This window comes from Thermobia domestica, chromosome 1 (genome assembly GCF_964235325.1).
Source record: "Thermobia domestica chromosome 1, izTheDome1.hap1.1, whole genome shotgun sequence".
Lineage (NCBI taxonomy): Eukaryota > Metazoa > Arthropoda > Insecta > Zygentoma > Lepismatidae > Thermobia > Thermobia domestica.
Window position 1 is genome coordinate 33,271,546 of NC_137454.1, and position 22,158 is coordinate 33,293,703.

A 22,158-nucleotide genomic window follows, 5' to 3' on the forward strand; every position below is an offset into this window, starting at 1 on the left:
ATCATTTGCTTTAGTACTGTCCATCTGGCCTTACACTATCGCGACCTAAACATTATTTATGAATATAGTATTCAAATAGTAAAATTAATTTAGCTTAGTAAATTTAACTACCATCATTATGTAGTCTTGTTTCCAACAAGAAATATTTATTTTAAATAATATAGTTATGACAGATTTTGCGTTATTAGTAAAGATTCGAAAAAATGAAAAAAAAAAAAACGGGAAAGTTGTTGAAAATATGTAGTTTTCAATCTAAAATGGAGGAATTTTTCCACTCGGAAATGACACGGGAAACCTGCCAACTCTTATCTGAGGGAACCAAGAACACATGGAACTCGTTTCCCAACAATGCTGTATTGTTGGTTTGATTATGAACTAGTAATGTTGCTTTGGCATTTAACATAGGGTACCTCAACAATATAAAGCCCAATTGAAAAAAAAAATCCATATTTCAGGTTGAAAAATCACCTATTTCCAAGAACTTTACTCTCTGCATTTTTTCTTATGTTTACTCATAATGGAGTTGGGCCTTTGGCCCGGATTTCTAATACACCCGGTATATATATATATATATATATATATATATATATATATATATATATATATATATATATATATATAAAAGAGAACGTACAAATCCTTTGTCCGCTCATCACGCTAATACGGCTGAACCAATTTCTTTTATTTTTGGGGGGTTATTAGGATTTGGACCCTAGATGGTTTTTATCATATCACTTTAATTTTCAATTACCAGTGTCTTGAGATAATTGACCATTCAGGTGTCCATTACGTACAAATCCTTTGTTAGTTCATCATAGGTATAAAAATAAACGTATTTATATGCAACCCGCATGACCGTGTCACTCGGCGGGTTAACATAAATGACAGGCGTTATAATGGTTTTTATCATATCACTTGAAAGCGAAAAAGTAAAAATTATCTAAGTAACAAAGTTTATTGCGTTCGGGGGTGACCGCAGCGAAGCGGGGCGGGTTAACATAAATGACAGGCGATATAATGTTAACATTTACTGCAATCTTCTATGGTTTTTATCATATCACTTGAAAGCGAAAAAGTAAAAATTATCTAAGTAACAAAGTTTATTGCGTTCCGGGGTGACCGCAGCGAAGCGGGGTGAACGCTGCTAGTATATATATATATAATTCTCCCAGTGTACAGAAACATAGTGAAACGAATATTTCTGTTTAACGTCCCACAATTATACCCCTTAGACTAAAGGAGCTCGGATTAAAGAAACTGAATGATTGTGAAACTTTTTGTTCTCCCGCCAGGACCACGCTCTATCTACTAGAGCACAGTGTGAAAACGAATATACTGATGGAATATATACATAGTTTTGTTTTTAAACAATGTAATAGTTTGTAAATTCTTGTATTGTTTACTTTCATATCATTTTGCATGCAAAGGAACTGATAGCTGATATACTCTTATTGCCCAGGGAACAGACAAGGGAAGGAAATGAGTTTGTTCGGTCAGTCTGTGAGGACATGGTTAATAGCGCTGTGGAGATGAACTTAATACCTGCATCTCAAGTGAAATCTCGATTTCGAGATGGAGAAGTAAACAGAGAAAACAAATATGAAAGGGTAAATAAGAAGTCTTTTGAATCATTCGTAATTTGAAAGTAATTTGTTGTAGTAGTTATATGTACTGTTACTCCATTTAGTTTAAAATATAGTTACTGCGGCTATGTTTACGTAGTGATATTGGATGAAAGGGATATTCGGAGGGAAAACGTGGAAGATAGAATTTTTTGCATTACTTTACACGGTTGCCAGATGCTAGTACATACCGTGATAGCATTTCAGACTTTTAGTAGCTTTACTTAAGCCTTTAGAGCTAAGTCTGTAAGCTTGCCAAGCTTGCATTTAGGCTACACGGCTGTAGATCTAACCAAACCAATAGTAAACTTGCTAGTTCCTCGATTGCAGGCTTACTTCAGACTTGCCAATAATATTATAGCCTTAAAATTCCTTTAAATTGACACACCGTCAGGAATGCCTTAAAATTTACACTTGGCAACACCATACACACAGAGAATCTCTAAGGTTGTTTAACATGTACGCGTTTTGTGCAGTCTTCATTCTTACATCTGGTCTGAGCATATAGAAATGTATACATTAAGACTATCTGGACTCGAAGCATGACTTAAAATTTATACTTGGTAAAACTATTGACGGAGAGAATTTCTAAAGTTAAGTCTATCAAGGAAAATTAAAGGGGAACTTAGACTTACCGTATTCATTCTTGCCTACTAGATAAGAGCAGTAAAAGACACTAGATGTAGTCCATTTCTTTTTTTTTTTTATTGTATGTAACTATGGAGATGTTAGAGCAAGTGCGATTTGAAGAAGAAAATGCAAACCCAAATTAATTGCCCAAGTATTTCAGGTTTTCCTTTAGGAAGAAGACTCCAATATAACAGATGTTTTTCACTAGTTTCTTATTGATTAAAATGTGTATATTCAAACTCAGGGAGGCAATTGAACACCAAACATCGCCACTGGCTTTACATGGTAAAAACCATCTATAAAGAATTGCAATTCTGCAGAGAAAGACAACCCTACACTAGGGTTGAAAGAAAAAAATTAAAATTTTCGATTATCGAATTCTAATAGGTCTCAAAAGTTGCATATTACATGCTAATCAATGGTAAAATAAGAAAAAGATCACACTTTGGATCTTCAGTTCGCGTAAACGTCCTAAAGTTTGAAATAAATGAATGATAAAAAACATCAAAATTTACCTTTATGCAAGAAATACCTGCAATATTTTTTATTTCTATAGCGACTAAGTACTTTATTTTAGTTGTGTGAGGTCATGTTTGTTAACCCCTTACCGCATGCCGTGCCATATATGGCACATCCCCTTTTTTCACTAGAATTTCTGTGATTTACCAAAGGCATCAAATGACTGTTTTGTCTACTGTGTGAGATATTGACGTGTATGAATAAGAGATTCTGGTGTCATCTGGCATGTTCTTTGTGAGTTGTAAGTGTGTCATATATGACACTTACTTATTTCTCGTCGGAATTAGTGAAAAATCTAAAAATTCAAGTTTTAATTCATTTATCAAGTTCCCATATGAGGATTTCCAATACTGATTTTTTTCGCTAAAAGAAAAAAAAAATCATGCAGAAAGGTGTTAATAATGCGTTAATGTGCATGATTTTGTAATTTGTATTTTCATAATGATTTTTTAGCTCTTCACCGATTTCTCAACTTTTTTTTCATGTTATGGCCCAGAACTCATCACGAGGAGGGCTGCAATTCAAGTTCTACCCACACACTACCCAGCCATTCTACCAATTAGGGTGTGCTAAATTATATTGATTTAGTCAAGGACGTTGCCTTAAATTCAGTTCTTTTACCAAATTTTGGCGTTGAGAGTATTGAGAGCAAAGTTGCTCTAATGTAGCCATTTCTGTTTTCTTATCTGCACACTTTTCCTGCATACTATGTGACAAGTTTAACACATCTTTCAACTTCCTGAGTATGGCATAGAAAATTTAGAAAGTCAAACTCATGAGGAGATTTGTCATGCATAAGTGATAAAATAGTTTCTGTTGTCAAACTTTCGAGCACTGTGAATGATTTTATACATTGTATTTTCATAATGATTTTGTAGCTCTTCGCTCATTTCTCAACTTTTTTTTCATGTTATGGCCCAGAACTCATCACGAGGAGGTGGCTGCAATTCGAGTTCCACCCACACCCTACCCAACCATTCTACCAATTCGGGTATGCTAAATTATATTGATTTAGTCAAGGACGTTGCCTTAAATTCAGTTCTTTTACCAAATTTTGGCGTTGAGAGTCTTGAGAGCAAAGTTGCTCTAATGTAGCCATTTCTGTTTTCTTATCTGCACACTTTTTCTTCATACTCTGTGACAAGTTTAACACATCTTTCAACTTCCTGAGTATGGCATAGAAAATTTAGAAAGTCAAAACTCATGAGCAGATTTGTCATGCATAAGTGATAAAATAGTTTATGTTGTCAAACTTTCGAGCACTGGAGGGGGAGACAGCTTACATTTTCTCCAATGTATCACCTCACAGTAGTCCGTGGCTTCAAAATTTATTGAATGAGCAATTCAGATAGGGCAGTGTGCTCCAGATGTGACTAAGAGATCCTGGACCTCTCAGTAACCTTCCCAGTGGCTGACATGCAGGGCCGTACTGCAACCCAGAGGCCCACCAGGCACTGAGTAAAGCGGATAAACATACCTGACATGAATTCTATGTTACCATGTATCGCATTAGTGGTGATGAGTCATTCTTAAACAATGTGGTATTCAGTGACGAATCACCTTTTCACCTTTCCGGCCGAGTCAACAAACACAATTGTCGTATTTGGGGCACGAAAAATCCACATGCGCACGTAGAGCTGGTTCATGACAGCCCCAAAGTGAACATATTTTGCGCTGTTATGGACCATTCTTTGCTGAGAGTACCATTACCAGCATCGCCTATCTTGATATGCTCCAGAATTTCCTTGTTCCACAATTAGATGAAGATGACTACGATGGACGCTTATGGTGGCAACAAGATGGCGCTCCGCCGCACTACCTGATAGATGTAAGGTAATTTCTTGATCAGCGTTCCCAGGTAAGTGGATAGGTCGCAGTGGACCAATTGAATGACTCCGACGATTACAATAACCCAACTTACAGAAATCGAACAAACCACATGTTGATTATGTATAGGATTTAAATTTACTTTTTCAGTTTCAAACTATGCGTTTTTATCAAAAAGACGTAACCCACGTGGTGGGGAATATCATTTGCCTTGTTGTGTTTCTTTTTTAATTTCAATGTGACAGAAATTTTTGCTTGCAATGTCGTATGGCGGAGCTGTTGAATTACCTGGTCACTACGGTCTCCAGATTACACGCCGCATGACTTCTTTCTGGGGGAGTTGTGAAAGATAAAGTGTACACTTCTCGCCTACCTGATAATGTTAATGAACCGAAACATCGCATCACAACAGACATTGCGGACGTTACTCCCGAAATGCTGGCTACTGTTTGGCAGGAAATCGACTTTCGTTGGGATGTGTCCAGCGTTCAGCATGACCGCAGGTGCATACAAGAAGCCATAATGGATTTGTCAAAAAAAAAAAAAAAACAAAAAAAAAAACGAAGTGTTTTGCAGTATAATGACATATAAACCAAGTCTGTACGTGGTTCCAATTAAGAATTATAACTGATTGGAGTTGTAAACCCTATAAAGAATCACCCTATATATGTTTAAAGCAAGAAAACATTTTCATTATAAATAACCTACTTAGATATATGGATGGAGTGAGTTCAAAGAAAGAACGACAAGTTTTACTATATACTTTATTCTCTACTTGTTTTATAACTGAAAAAAATACATATTTTTGAGTATCTTGAAAACGTAAGTTTGCGATAATAAGGGAAAACAATATCACAAAAACATTTTATATTTATAATAATGGAACTTAAAATGCAAAGTTTGAGTTTAAACTCATAATATGAGGTAGCCTACTTATTCATGAATAAAAGTTCCTTTTAAAGAATATTATTATACTAAAATGTAACAGAAGTACAGTAGTTGTGGGCAAACTACTCGCCCAAATGAATATTCATGAGTGTGTACTTTTCTGACATGGTAGCACTTGGTAATGCACGATTTAAAAATGGATACACCCTTTTTCCCCGCATATTAATGACACATAATGTATGCAGGTGCGGCCGGAGGTAACATGACATATAATAAATGGTTTCCGGTCAAAAGAAATGTTAATTGGACAAGCAGAATACAGAAAAAACCTTTTCGGAAATAAAATATGCAGATCACACACGTAGAACAAGGTAATTCATTAATATTCAGCACATGTAACGCGACAGCTGCTGCTGGAGAATATTGTAAAAATTTTGATCGTCGGAATGAGTGAAAGAAAGCACTAGAAGCTTCCAGATCTTTTTTCTAAGCTTATTATTGTTGGAATAGGGAAAGAACACTCTCGAAACTTCTGGAAAGGTTTCTTGTATTATACTTGTTTATTTTTATATGGGAAAGGGACATATTGTAATTGTCTGGAGTATAAGGGGGACGGAACTGTTTGGTTTTAATCGGGAATTGATTGCGGATTTTTCGGCATTGAAAATGATATGACTTGGTGTACTTTTTTGGAATTATAACGTGACTAAGATATAGTATAATGTAATATGGAGGGTACAGGGAATCAACATTAATGATTGCACTGGGACTTGAATTAGTATTCTCCCACTTGGAGAACCGTACGCTAAATATTTTGCTTGCAGTGCGAACTTGTTACTTATACATAACTATGAATTGTGTAAGACATAACAGGTATATATAAATTATATTGTACAGAAAGTTAGCAGAATGCGCTCCGGGAATCGAACCAGGACTCTTCCACGTGAAAAGCCGTACGACAAACATTTTGCTTAGCAGATGTTGTTACTTATATGTAGTAATGAATTGTGTATGACATAACAGGTATATATAAATTATATTGTACAGAAAGTTAGCAGAATGCGCTCCGGGAATCGAACCAGGACTCTTCCACGTGAAAAGCCGTACGACAAACATTTTGCTTAGCAGATGTTGTTACTTATATGTAGTAATGAATTGTGTATGACATAACAGGTATATATAAATTATATTGTACAGAAAGTTAGCAGAATGCGCTCCGGGAATCGAACCAGGACTCTTCAACGTGAAAAGCCGTACGACAAACATTTTGCTTAGCAGATGTTGTTACTTATATGTAGCTATGAATTGTGTAAGACGTATAACTGGTATTTAGAAAGTATATGGTAAGAATTATTATTATTATTATTGTAAACTGTTGTGTTTTGTTTCATAAACGCTAGTGTAACAATGAGGTTATATGGCGACAGAACGTTTAACGTTACCGCAGATTGAACTTAAGGGTTTTTCATGTTGAAAGCTAAGGCAAAAGAGACCCGAGATTGTTTGAACATATTACCAGGATGAAATGTAGTAGTGAAGTTAAAACGGAAACTTTATACTTATATTTTGTAATTGGAAATCGTAATACAGCAAATAATTAAATTTTAATTCTTTTATTGTTTTTAGGTGGTGAAGGAAATAAAAAAATCTTAATAGAAACACTGGAGAGCAAACCTTATTTTCCTGAATTGTTTGTTGCGGAGGTTGTTAACGTAAAGGAGTTATAGATTGGTTTTTAAAATATGGATTTACTGAAACCGTTGGATCTTAGTTGTATGAAATATCGAAAATATTGGATAATGTGTGATATGAATATTGAATACTGAAATATCGACATAAAAGTTATTATAAGTTTTTACATCCAACGAATATACTGGCTAGACTAAATGAGACGGTGATGATGAGTAATGAATGAATATGGTGGAATGAAGAAAGTGGGAAGAAGCAGGAGAACCACGACAAAAACCCACGCACATAGTGTTTGTGCACCAAAAAGCTAACTGGAAACAAGCTGGGATCGAACCAAGGACCCCATGCACCAGAGGTGAACACTGTATTGCGTACCCACCATAGCTTTTTCTATGTATTATATTTGGATGAATAAAAGTACGCATGTATAAGTTGGTGGAACGAGAATGTAGGTGGAAACGGGAAAACTTCACACACAATGTTTAAACTAGAAAATACACTTTGATTGAGGGAAAGCATTTTGTTTTAGAAGTGACTTTTTTATGATCAGCGCTATTTATTGTTTATGAACGAGGAAAAAAACTTACTGTAGCAGTTATTGGAGAATTATACTTTTGAAACTCTTTATACAAAATTATGTGTTTATATAACTTCATACATACTAGTAAAGAAGATATATGATGTACATTAAGGACGATTTTGACATTATTTAAACAGTGTAGGTAACGACTCTTAAGGCAATACAAGAGACGGACAATTATTTGACAGCGCAGATTAGTTTATATGCAGATGGAAACAATTGCTTTAAATAAGAGATAGCACTTTGAACGTATAGTTTGGTTAAAATTGCTTTACTTTAGAACTGATAACATTAAGTACAAGGTAACCAACACCATTGGCGATAACTATTAGCAGGACTGTGACCGATGGGAATTAGCGTGTTGGAGAGACAGATACATTTTGCATACATAATAATAATGAGTATGAATATTTGACTTTGGCACCTAGAAGATTATGCAACCGACAAGTTAAAAATGTTTTGAGGATTGCATATAATATTTACAGACAGTCTGATACGATTTTGTATTTTATTTGAAGTGTGATGAATGTTTGTTGAACTAAAAAGGGTATTTTATTTATAGGTCTTGTTTGTAAGTTAGAAAAACAAGAAAATATTCTTGTAATGGTGTTATGACCACCAGAAACGAAATAATAGCTAACATGTTCTTTTTACAGTTGAAATAGATTTCTGTCAATTTAAACTTTAATAAAAACTAGTCTGAATTTCGACAATTTTAAACTTTGTTGTAATTGTTACAAATGCATAAGAAAATAGTATTTTAATGTTTTAGTTGTCTGCATATACAGTGCAGATATATTTGTGAGTGAATATATGACATATAGTTATAACATATCAGAAGTGTTGTACTTCCGAAATTAGATTTTTCTAAACGTTAAAGAGATTATATTGTGCAGTTTTCACTTATTGAGTTAAATTTGGTAATTTAAGACGAACTGTGGTTTTGCTTTTTACCCACTGCAGTTGTATTGGATTGAAATACTGAACTTACTATATCTGGATTTTTAGTTACTGTTTTTACTGGTTCTGTATGGTTGCGAAACATGGTCACTTACTCTGAGGGAAGAACATAGACTGAAAGTATTTGAGAACAGGATCCTGAGAAGAATATTCGGACCCAAGAGGAACGGGAATGAGGAATTGCGGGAACTTTATAACGAGGAACTACATAGTTTATACGGTTTACCCAACATTGTTAGAGTCGTCAAGTTTAGGAGGCTTAGGGGGCAGGTCATGTAGCTAGAATGGAAGAAAGTAGAAAACGCTTTCAAAGTCTTGACTGGAAGACCCATAGGAAAACGACCATTAGGAAGACGTAGGCGCAGATGGGAGGATAATATTAAGATGGATCTCGCAGAGATAGGAATACAAAGTAGAAACTGGATGCACTTAGCTAAGGATAGAAGTCAGTGGAGAGCTTTTGTGAACGCGGCACTGAACCTGCGGGTTCCATAGGCGATAGAGTTAGTTAGTTTACTGGTTTTATGAATGATTTGGGAGGGCAGTTGTTTAAACTGGAATTTGAACCATTACTAATGCTTGTAATGAGAAACTATATATATCTATTGGGAAGTGTGGACTTTCTTTTACGCAGATGAGAAGTAGCCTGTGTGTAAGACAGCAATACGAAAACGAGTATTTGCACAACGAATTGAATTACTATTGCTTACAACAAGATTTATTTTAACTGTACCTGGGACTTTTGATTGATAAGTAAATTAGTAAATTATATTTTAAGCGGTGTTGAGATTTATTTGTATTAGGTTATCGACTACTGTTTGGATTATTTTTAATTTATGTTTTATATAACAACAAGGTTATAAAGAACAATATAACAGTAATATGGGTTTTCGAACCACAATAGGGATAACTTTAATGCAGTTGCTGTGTACATGAACTGTTATGGAACATTAATCACTTAGTATATAGCATTTTTATATTATTGTAACTGCAAGAGAACTGTATTATAAGACTACCTAACACATGTAAATAATAGTTAGAGCTAAAATACTGAGTTACTGGCAACTGAATTGTCAGTGAAAGTAATGTATTTTTAAAGAAATAAACTGATATTAGAAAAAATAATCTTAGTTGTTTGTATGCTATATGAAGAAACTAGTGTTTAAGAAACAGTGCATTAAAAGAAAAAATAATTGTTTTTCGAAGAACATGGCAGGAAACTGAAAATATTTAATACTTTGTTTTAGATTTTTAGAGACATTACCAACGTAAGTAAATGATGAACTATTGTCGATTGAACGGGAATCACTGAGGTTGATACCTTGTGTTTAGTTTATGATATGAAGACTTTAACACTCTTGTTTATAGTTACTTTTAAATGAAAACAACATATAATCTTGTATGCAGAATGGATTGAATTAAGGGCATACCTACGCGAGGGATTCATTGGATGCGGACCACATTTAAAACTCTATAACCCAACAAACATTTCAACACTTTCTTAAGAGAATTATGCTTGCAGTAGGAGAGAAATGTGTGATATACTGTAGAAAACTCGATGTTACAATACCCTTGTACTCTTTATGTCTTATAAAAAGAAGTTAGTGTACTCTTTTGCTGAGAATATAGATGACAATATTGTAAAATTACGTGTCGTTTTATTGCAACTAGAATAATGTTACTTCAATAATGCTTAAACGCAGTCACTGTTAGTGCAGAATCCACCCTCCAACAATTTTCAGGATGTGTAGACCCTTACTTGGTATATGATTTTAAAAAGAATAAACATTGTACGGTAACCTCTTGAAACTTGTAGACCCACAGTGAAGTATAGTCGGATATGGGGGAGGGCACGGTGACTCAGTGGTAGAAGAGATTTTGATGTTTGTGATTTAAACCGACCAACTGAACTTTGTGGTGGACAACATCTCTTTTCTCCTGGTACTTCCATTTCCTACATTTATTTATTGGCTTAAATAGCTTATCCGATCTTTCTCTCTTGTAATAGAATTATTGCAAGGCTATGATCATATCTTATAATTATTATTAAATAATCCTTATTGAAGGTTTAATTTACTTCATGATTTCTTTGGAACAATACAAATTTTTGCTTGAGATGGATTGCTTTCTCAGGGAGGAAATGCTAGAATCATGAGAACTTGCTTACATGCTGTGTGCCAAACATAATAAGCCCTTGGCGGGCTAAGATCGAACCATGGATCCATTACGCGCCAGAGGTGAACGATTTGAAGGCGATGAAGAATATTTTATAATCCCACAGTAGTATTAATAATTGTTTGAGATTCTTAGTATACTATGTGATACACAGGTTACACGAATTTTATTTTGTTCTTTTTGAACTAATGTTTAAGAGGACCAGAAGGATAGATTTCAAGAACCACCTATGGTTCAAGGATTACAGTTTTAATTTTACAGCTTTATACACATGCATTCAAAATTATACGGCCATTAGATGGTTGTATAAGATTCTTGTTGGACTTGATTTGATTTGAGTTTAACGTCTCTTTTCATCAGCGAAGCTATATGAGACGTAGACCTACTGATTAACGTGGAATCCGAACCACATGAGCTCCCGCCGGGAATCGAACCTGGGTAGACTTTTGTAGGAATAAATGTTTTCGCTGGAACCTTTTTTAAAATTTAATGTAAAACTTTAAACATAATGAAGAAAATAAGAACATACTGAGGTGAAATAAACTTGAAAACTCCCACCGTGCAAAAGAATTAAGGAAAACAGCCTCTGTTTCAAGCTGAGACTATCCATGGTTGAGATTGACCACCAAATATAACAATTATTTTTCTCAGATGATGAGTTTGTATGCTTATGCCAGTAGCTAAAACTGGAAAAGTGAACCAGGTAGTGTTTGCAAAATGTATCTCCTCACGTCCAAGTCTATCAATTCGCTGACGACACAGCATTTCTAACAACGGCTCGTACTATCCAACGTATCAACAGACTAATGCAGCCAGCCATCAACACATTTGTCCACTGGTGTGACTTAATCTCAGAACATGTGCAATTGTGATGGACAAAAATTCCATGGGTAGTGGGGCTGGTGGACAACAACAACTTCACGAAACATCTGTTGGTATTAAAATTAACGATACATGAACTTTCAAAAGACGAAATGTTTCTTTATCTGGACTGTTAATACTTTTTTGAAATTTCATCAGAACAAGCATTCAACTTAAACTATAATAAACGAACGAACTATCTAGTTGCATTATAGGAGGGCGATACAGGTGTGGATGAAAAGTTTATGTATTGATTTTTGAATACGAGTTGTGTGCGAGTAATTCAATTTTATTTAACTTTTAATATTAGAGATTATTTTATACGACCATTTAATATTTTATTATTTCTTATACATATTCGCTTTCATCATTTGTCCATTGTAATGTTAATAGAAAAAATGTTTTATTTAACAACATGAGCACGAAAACCTACAAGAAAAATATTAGACAACAACATTCATAATTATCACTGTACGGAATACTTCTTTAAATGGAAACAGTTTGATCCATTGGTAGAGTGCACCCATCTGTCACGAAGATCCCTAGTTCAATCCCAAGACCGTGACAATTTGTGATGGACAACACCCTGTGGATATTCTCGGGGTTCTCCATTTCCTACCACTTTCTTCATATTCAACATTTTACAATCATTAACCATTCAACGTTGCCTACTTGTAAAATGTCTCGAGTAGATGAGTATATAAGACTCATGCCAGAACAAAATGTTTTCTCTTTGCTCTCAAGCCAGAAAAAAAGCAGAAACTCATATCTACTTGCCAGAATAAGTGTTTTCGATTTGCTCTCAAGCCAGAAAAGAAGAAACTCGTATCCACGAAACTTGTGAAATTTGGCGAGTAGCAACTCGAGAAATTTCACTTCGTGGATACGAGTTTCTTCTTTTCTGGCTTGAGAGCAAATCGAAAACACTTATTCTGGCAAGTAGATATGAGTTTCTGCTTTTTTTCTGGCTTGAGAGCAAAGAGAAAACATTTTGTTCTGGCATGAGTCTTATATACTCATCTACTCGAGACATTTTACAAGTAGGCAACGTTGAATGGTTAATGATTGTAAAAATGTTGAATATGAAGAAAGTGGTAGGAAATGGAGAACCCCGAGAATATCCACAGGGTGTTGTCCATCACAAATTGTCACGGTCTTGGGATTGAACTAGGGATCTTCGTGACAGATGGGTGCACTCTACCAATGGATCAAACTGTTTCCATTTAAAGAAGTATTCCGTACAGTGATAATTATGAATGTTGTTGTCTAATATTTTTCTTGTAGGTTTTCGTGCTCATGTTGTTAAATAAAACATTTTTTCTATTAACATTACAATGGACAAATGATGAAAGCGAATATGTATAAGAAATAATAAAATATTAAATGGTCGTATAAAATAATCTCTAATATTAAAAGTTAAATAAAATTGAATTACTCGCACACAACTCGTATTCAAAAATCAATACATAAACTTTTCATCCACACCTGTATCGCCCTCCTATAATGCAACTAGATAGTTCGTTCGTTTATTATAGTTTAAGTTGAATGCTTGTTCTGATGAAATTTCAAAAAAGTATTAACAGTCCAGATAAAGAAACATTTCGTCTTTTGAAAGTTCATGTATCGTTAATTTTAATACCAACAGATGTTTCGTGAAGTTGTTGTTGTCCACCAGCCCCACTACCCATGGAATTTTTGTCCATCACAATTGCACATGTTCTGAGATTAAGTCACACCAGTGGACAAATGTGTTGATGGCTGGCTGCATTAGTCTGTTGATACGTTGGATAGTACGAGCCGTTGTTAGAAATGCTGTGTCGTCAGCGAATTGATAGACTTGGACGTGAGGAGATACATTTTGCAAACACTACCTGGTTCACTTTTCCAGTTTTAGCTACTGGCATAAGCATACAAACTCATCATCTGAGAAAAATAATTGTTATATTTGGTGGTCAATCTCAACCATGGATAGTCTCAGCTTGAAACAGAGGCTGTTTTCCTTAATTCTTTTGCACGGTGGGAGTTTTCAAGTTTATTTCACCTCAGTATGTTCTTATTTTCTTCATTATGTTTAAAGTTTTACATTAAATTTTAAAAAAGGTTCCAGCGAAAACATTTATTCCTACAAAAGTCTACCCAGGTTCGATTCCCGGCGGGAGCTCATGTGGTTCGGATTCCACGTTAATCAGTAGGTCTACGTCTCATATAGCTTCGCTGATGAAAAGAGACGTTAAACTCAAATCAAATCAAGTCCAACAAGAATCTTATACAACCATCTAATGGCCGTATAATTTTGAATGCATGTGTATAAAGCTGTAAAATTAAAACTGTAATCCTTGAACCATAGGTGGTTCTTGAAATCTATCCTTCTGGTCCTCTTAAACATTAGTTCAAAAAGAACAAAATAAAATTCGTGTAACCTGTGTATCACATAGTATACTAAGAATCTCAAACAATTATTAATACTACTGTGGGATTATAAAATATTCTTCATCGCCTTCAAATCGTTCACCTCTGGCGCGTAATGGATCCATGGTTCGATCTTAGCCCGCCAAGGGCTTATTATGTTTGGCACACAGCATGTAAGCAAGTTCTCATGATTCTAGCATTTCCTCCCTGAGAAAACAATCCATCTCAAGCAAAAATTTTTATTGTTCCAAAGAAATCATGAAGTAAATTAAACCTTCAATAAGGATTATTTAATAATAATTATAAGATATGATCATAGCCTTGCAATAATTCTATTAAAAGAGAGAAAGATCGGATAAGCTATTTAAGCCAATAAATAAATGTAGGAAATGGAAGTACCAGGAGAAAAGAGATGTTGTCCACCACAAAGTTCAGTTGGTCGGTTTAAATCACAAACATCAAAATCTCTTCTACCACTGAGTCACCGTGCCCTCCCCCATATCCGACTATACTTCACTGTGGGTCTACAAGTTTCAAGAGGTTACCGTACAATGTTTATTCTTTTTAAAATCATATACCAAGTAAGGGTCTACACATCCTGAAAATTGTTGGAGGGTGGATTCTGCACTAACAGTGACTGCGTTTAAGCATTATTGAAGTAACATTATTCCAGTTGCAATAAAACGACACGTAATTTTACAATATTGTCATCTATATTCTCAGCAAAAGAGTACACTAACTTCTTTTTATAAGACATAAAGAGTACAAGGGTATTGTAACATCGAGTTTTCTACAGTATATCACACATTTCTCTCCTACTGCAAGCATAATTCTCTTAAGAAAGTGTTGAAATGTTTGTTGGGTTATAGAGTTTTAAATGTGGTCCGCATCCAATGAATCCCTCGCGTAGGTATGCCCTTAATTCAATCCATTCTGCATACAAGATTATATGTTGTTTTCATTTAAAAGTAACTATAAACAAGAGTGTTAAAGTCTTCATATCATAAACTAAACACAAGGTATCAACCTCAGTGATTCCCGTTCAATCGACAATAGTTCATCATTTACTTACGTTGGTAATGTCTCTAAAAATCTAAAACAAAGTATTAAATATTTTCAGTTTCCTGCCATGTTCTTCGAAAAACAATTATTTTTTCTTTTAATGCACTGTTTCTTAAACACTAGTTTCTTCATATAGCATACAAACAACTAAGATTATTTTTTCTAATATCAGTTTATTTCTTTAAAAATACATTACTTTCACTGACAATTCAGTTGCCAGTAACTCAGTATTTTAGCTCTAACTATTATTTACATGTGTTAGGTAGTCTTATAATACAGTTCTCTTGCAGTTACAATAATATAAAAATGCTATATACTAAGTGATTAATGTTCCATAACAGTTCATGTACACAGCAACTGCATTAAAGTTATCCCTATTGTGGTTCGAAAACCCATATTACTGTTATATTGTTCTTTATAACCTTGTTGTTATATAAAACATAAATTAAAAATAATCCAAACAGTAGTCGATAACCTAATACAAATAAATCTCAACACCGCTTAAAATATAATTTACTAATTTACTTATCAATCAAAAGTCCCAGGTACAGTTAAAATAAATCTTGTTGTAAGCAATAGTAATTCAATTCGTTGTGCAAATACTCGTTTTCGTATTGCTGTCTTACACACAGGCTACTTCTCATCTGCGTAAAAGAAAGTCCACACTTCCCAATAGATATATATAGTTTCTCATTACAAGCATTAGTAATGGTTCAAATTCCAGTTTAAACAACTGCCCTCCCAAATCATTCATAAAACCAGTAAACTAACTAACTCTATCGCCTATGGAACCCGCAGGTTCAGTGCCGCGTTCACAAAAGCTCTCCACTGACTTCTATCCTTAGCTAAGTGCATCCAGTTTCTACTTTGTATTCCTATCTCTGCGAGATCCATCTTAATATTATCCTCCCATCTGCGCCTACGTCTTCCTAATGGTCGTTTTCCTATGGGTCTTCCAGTCAAGACTTTGAAAGCGTTTTCTACTTTCTTCCATTCTAGCTACATGACCTGCCCCCTAAGCCTCCTAAACTTGACGACTCTAACAATGTTGGGTAAACCGTATAAACTATGTAGTTCCTCGTTATAAAGTTCCCGCAATTCCTCATTCCCGTTCCTCTTGGGTCCGAATATTCTTCTCAGGATCCTGTTCTCAAATACTTTCAGTCTATGTTCTTCCCTCAGAGTAAGTGACCATGTTTCGCAACCATACAGAACCAGTAAAAACAGTAACTAAAAATCCAGATATAGTAAGTTCAGTATTTCAATCCAATACAACTGCAGTGGGTAAAAAGCAAAACCACAGTTCGTCTTAAATTACCAAATTTAACTCAATAAGTGAAAACTGCACAATATAATCTCTTTAACGTTTAGAAAAATCTAATTTCGGAAGTACAACACTTCTGATATGTTATAACTATATGTCATGTATTCACTCACAAATATATCTGCACTGTATATGCAGACAACTAAAACATTAAAATACTATTTTCTTATGCATTTGTAACAATTACAACAAAGTTTAAAATTGTCGAAATTCAGACTAGTTTTTATTAAAGTTTAAATTGACAGAAATCTATTTCAACTGTAAAAAGAACATGTTAGCTATTATTTCGTTTCTGGTGGTCATAACACCATTACAAGAATATTTTCTTGTTTTTCTAACTTACAAACAAGACCTATAAATAAAATACCCTTTTTAGTTCAACAAACATTCATCACACTTCAAATAAAATACAAAATCGTATCAGACTGTCTGTAAATATTATATGCAATCCTCAAAACATTTTTAACTTGTCGGTTGCATAATCTTCTAGGTGCCAAAGTCAAATATTCATACTCATTATTATTATGTATGCAAAATGTATCTGTCTCTCCAACACGCTAATTCCCATCGGTCACAGTCCTGCTAATAGTTATCGCCAATGGTGTTGGTTACCTTGTACTTAATGTTATCAGTTCTAAAGTAAAGCAATTTTAACCAAACTATACGTTCAAAGTGCTATCTCTTATTTAAAGCAATTGTTTCCATCTGCATATAAACTAATCTGCGCTGTCAAATAATTGTCCGTCTCTTGTATTGCCTTAAGAGTCGTTACCTACACTGTTTAAATAATGTCAAAATCGTCCTTAATGTACATCATATATCTTCTTTACTAGTATGTATGAAGTTATATAAACACATAATTTTGTATAAAGAGTTTCAAAAGTATAATTCTCCAATAACTGCTACAGTAAGTTTTTTTCCTCGTTCATAAACAATAAATAGCGCTGATCATAAAAAAGTCACTTCTAAAACAAAATGCTTTCCCTCAATCAAAGTGTATTTTCTAGTTTAAACATTGTGTGTGAAGTTTTCCCGTTTCCACCTACATTCTCGTTCCACCAACTTATACATGCGTACTTTTATTCATCCAAATATAATACATAGAAAAAGCTATGGTGGGTACGCAATACAGTGTTCACCTCTGGTGCATGGGGTCCTTGGTTCGATCCCAGCTTGTTTCCAGTTAGCTTTTTGGTGCACAAACACTATGTGCGTGGGTTTTTGTCGTGGTTCTCCTGCTTCTTCCCACTTTCTTCATTCCACCATATTCATTCATTACTCATCATCACCGTCTCATTTAGTCTAGCCAGTATATTCGTTGGATGTAAAAACTTATAATAACTTTTATGTCGATATTTCAGTATTCAATATTCATATCACACATTATCCAATATTTTCGATATTTCATACAACTAAGATCCAACGGTTTCAGTAAATCCATATTTTAAAAACCAATCTATAACTCCTTTACGTTAACAACCTCCGCAACAAACAATTCAGGAAAATAAGGTTTGCTCTCCAGTGTTTCTATTAAGATTTTTTTATTTCCTTCACCACCTAAAAACAATAAAAGAATTAAAATTTAATTATTTGCTGTATTACGATTTCCAATTACAAAATATAAGTATAAAGTTTCCGTTTTAACTTCACTACTACATTTCATCCTGGTAATATGTTCAAACAATCTCGGGTCTCTTTTGCCTTAGCTTTCAACATGAAAAACCCTTAAGTTCAATCTGCGGTAACGTTAAACGTTCTGTCGCCATATAACCTCATTGTTACACTAGCGTTTATGAAACAAAACACAACAGTTTACAATAATAATAATAATAATTCTTACCATATACTTTCTAAATACCAGTTATACGTCTTACACAATTCATAGCTACATATAAGTAACAACATCTGCTAAGCAAAATGTTTGTCGTACGGCTTTTCACGTTGAAGAGTCCTGGTTCGATTCCCGGAGCGCATTCTGCTAACTTTCTGTACAATATAATTTATATATACCTGTTATGTCATACACAATTCATTACTACATATAAGTAACAACATCTGCTAAGCAAAATGTTTGTCGTACGGCTTTTCACGTGGAAGAGTCCTGGTTCGATTCCCGGAGCGCATTCTGCTAACTTTCTGTACAATATAATTTATATATACCTGTTATGTCATACACAATTCATTACTACATATAAGTAACAACATCTGCTAAGCAAAATGTTTGTCGTACGGCTTTTCACGTGGAAGAGTCCTGGTTCGATTCCCGGAGCGCATTCTGCTAACTTTCTGTACAATATAATTTATATATACCTGTTATGTCTTACACAATTCATAGTTATGTATAAGTAACAAGTTCGCACTGCAAGCAAAATATTTAGCGTACGGTTCTCCAAGTGGGAGAATACTAATTCAAGTCCCAGTGCAATCATTAATGTTGATTCCCTGTACCCTCCATATTACATTATACTATATCTTAGTCACGTTATAATTCCAAAAAAGTACACCAAGTCATATCATTTTCAATGCCGAAAAATCCGCAATCAATTCCCGATTAAAACCAAACAGTTCCGTCCCCCTTATACTCCAGACAATTACAATATGTCCCTTTCCCATATAAAAATAAACAAGTATAATACAAGAAACCTTTCCAGAAGTTTCGAGAGTGTTCTTTCCCTATTCCAACAATAATAAGCTTAGAAAAAAGATCTGGAAGCTTCTAGTGCTTTCTTTCACTCATTCCGACGATCAAAATTTTTACAATATTCTCCAGCAGCAGCTGTCGCGTTACATGTGCTGAATATTAATGAATTACCTTGTTCTACGTGTGTGATCTGCATATTTTATTTCCGAAAAGGTTTTTTCTGTATTCTGCTTGTCCAATTAACATTTCTTTTGACCGGAAACCATTTATTATATGTCATGTTACCTCCGGCCGCACCTGCATACATTATGTGTCATTAGTATGCGGGGAAAAAGGGTGTATCCATTTTTAAAACGTGCATTACCAAGTGCTACCATGTCAGAAAAGTACACACTCATGAATATTCATTTGGGCGAGTAGTTTGCCCACAACTACTAAGTACATGAAATAACTGTATCTTCGATTATTTTACCAGGTGATACTTAGGCAATATTGTAATATTGTATCAGTAACATTACACCTACAGCAAGTTCCAAGCTTATCGAGAGTTCTTATGGGCTTAAAGACACAGTAACCAATCGCTGATTCCCTTTTATCCCTTTTTAAGCAAAAGTCACAGGTCTGCTGCGTCCCAACCGCTGCACTATGCGTGTGACCAAAAACCACAAAGCACACAACGATACCATTATTCACCGTCCATTATAAATTCTCTGCACACAACACAAAGATATTTAGAAAACATAGACTGGACATCATCATCAACAACAACAACATAAAGCTGGTGTTCATCTAAAGATGCTACAGAATCTTCCGAATCGTTGTTCATAGAGTTGAAGTTGATGCTTTTTCTATAGTTTCTTCCTGGATTCATACATTTCTTTTTCTTCTTGTGTATATTTTCTTCCTTTGTAGTTTTATCTATATCCTTCAAGTACCTCTTCTTTGATTTGCTCGTTTCTAATCGTTTCTTGATGGGAATGGATGTCAAAATTTCTGACTGTTACCTTTTATTTGTGGTTGTCTTGGGTGTACATATCAACTGGAAAGGAGAAATGTCAGGAACCTTAACACTTTTACTTTCGTCTGCAATCTTCAAAGATGAAGTGGTTTCTCGTGGGGTTTTGAATTCTCGTGCTCCATGTGTTAGGTCCATTAAACGATGTAGAAAGCTCTTCGTCATTCTGGTATGCAGTACCAAAACTATGTTCTGTTGAAGTATGAATTCCACAATCACGACTAGTTTCCTCAGCGTTTTGCACCAACCTGTCCTCATCATCTCCGGCAGTAATGATTATGTTAGGTGCCTCCGTAGTAACATCTGATCCTGAAAATTCGTTAGGACTTAATGGCACTATTCCCTCAGCCCTAAATCCAGGTGTGGCTTTGTCCATCATTGTAATTTTGATGTACGCTTCATCTAAAATACTGGCAAGATCGTAGAGTCTAATTTTATCGTATTCACGGTTTTTGCTACTCGTTGATGACTTATTTCTAATTGTGTTCTTTGATTTCAAAAACAGGGAGCATTGTTTGTAAAACGATTGTTTTCAGTGGTGCGTAGAAAGCAATGTCTAACGGCTGAAGCCTATGAGACGTACGGGGAGGTATTGATAACATTATGATGTTATTTTCTCTACAATAGATGTGAATTCGGAGTGAAATATGACTAGCATGAGTGTTAAGCATTAATAGTCGAGTCAAAATACGATTTGACCTGGGCAAAATTGCAACCTTTAGTTTTACACCTGTATTTTGTTTAGGTACCCCACCTGATGAAAATATCCAAAATCCGACAAAATCGGACCACGGGAACACCTCCAAAAACGGGTTTCAAAATGGCGGACCATGGTTTTTCGAAAAAATCGTAGACCTTTACGTTGGCGGCTCTGGTAGTCCTCTTAATTGACACAGAGACATGAATGATACCTCGTTGAAACGCTCATAGACAACAAATTCCAACGAAGTGACTTTTGTACCCATCATGCCCAACCCCTAGAAAAAGAAGAAGAAGAAAGTTGATTTTTTTTGTTTTTTTCTCTTCTAAATTGATATTTCTTGGACCCTTGCAACACTGTACGTCCTCATACGCCTTCAGAAAAATTCCCACGCGTAGACCAGATATTGGAAACAATAACATTAAAAAATGAAGGACGTAGGTTCAACAGTAAGGGAGATAAAAATTCGGAACCACGGACCAAGGAGGGTCACTCTGTATATTTTTTACAGTGGTCTAACTTATGTTTCTTAGATCTAGCATCGTCCCTAATTGTCACAGGGACATGAAGCATACCGCATTGGAAAGCTTACAGAACCCCCTTGCCAACGACGTATCGTTTGTGCCCCCTGTGCCCAACCTGTAGAAAAAGAAGAAGAAGAAACCTTGAAAAATTGGGAAAATCTACACTTTTACCTTTCTTGGGTTCTGGCAACCCTGATAATCGTTATACGCTTGAAAAAATCTTGTTTCTTTCTTTAAATCAAAGGTCGCTTTAATATAAGTACTATACATAAAACAAAAATATTCTTAAGCAAAATAATGGGAATAACGAAAGACTTTGGGAGGAATATTACACATCTACATCGTCATTGCCTAAGCTAACACTGTCCTCACCATATTCATTTACACAGTTAAAACATTCAGTTTCTTGGCACACACCACAAGAAATAGCAAATAGAAGGTCATACCATAATACAGTGTACAAGACAATTCGTTTTATAGAAACATAACACCTATATATAAAACAAAAATATTCGAAAGCAAAAGAATGGGAAGACGAAAGACTTTTGGAGGCTAATTACACATCTACATCGTCGTCGCCTACGCTAACACTATCCTCACTATATTCATTTAAACAGCTAAAACATTCAGTTTCTTGGCAGACACCACAAGCAATAGCACATGGAAGGCCATGCTTTCTGCAAGTACAATGCATTGTTGCACAACCGGTAACACAGTTGCAATGAACAATGG

At 34.8% G+C, this 22,158-nt stretch overlaps 1 protein-coding gene across 1 annotated transcript in view; it reads left to right on the forward strand.

Annotated features, from left to right (window-relative positions):
* LOC145684381 (translin-associated factor X-interacting protein 1-like) overlaps positions 1 to 22,158 on the forward strand; it is a 155,820-nt gene that overhangs the window by 20,318 nt on the left and 113,344 nt on the right. The window contains exon 2 of the mRNA XM_081756629.1: positions 1,460 to 1,607. Within this exon, the coding sequence (XP_081612755.1) occupies positions 1,460 to 1,607 (148 nt within the window). The remainder of the gene's footprint in view (positions 1 to 1,459; positions 1,608 to 22,158) is intronic.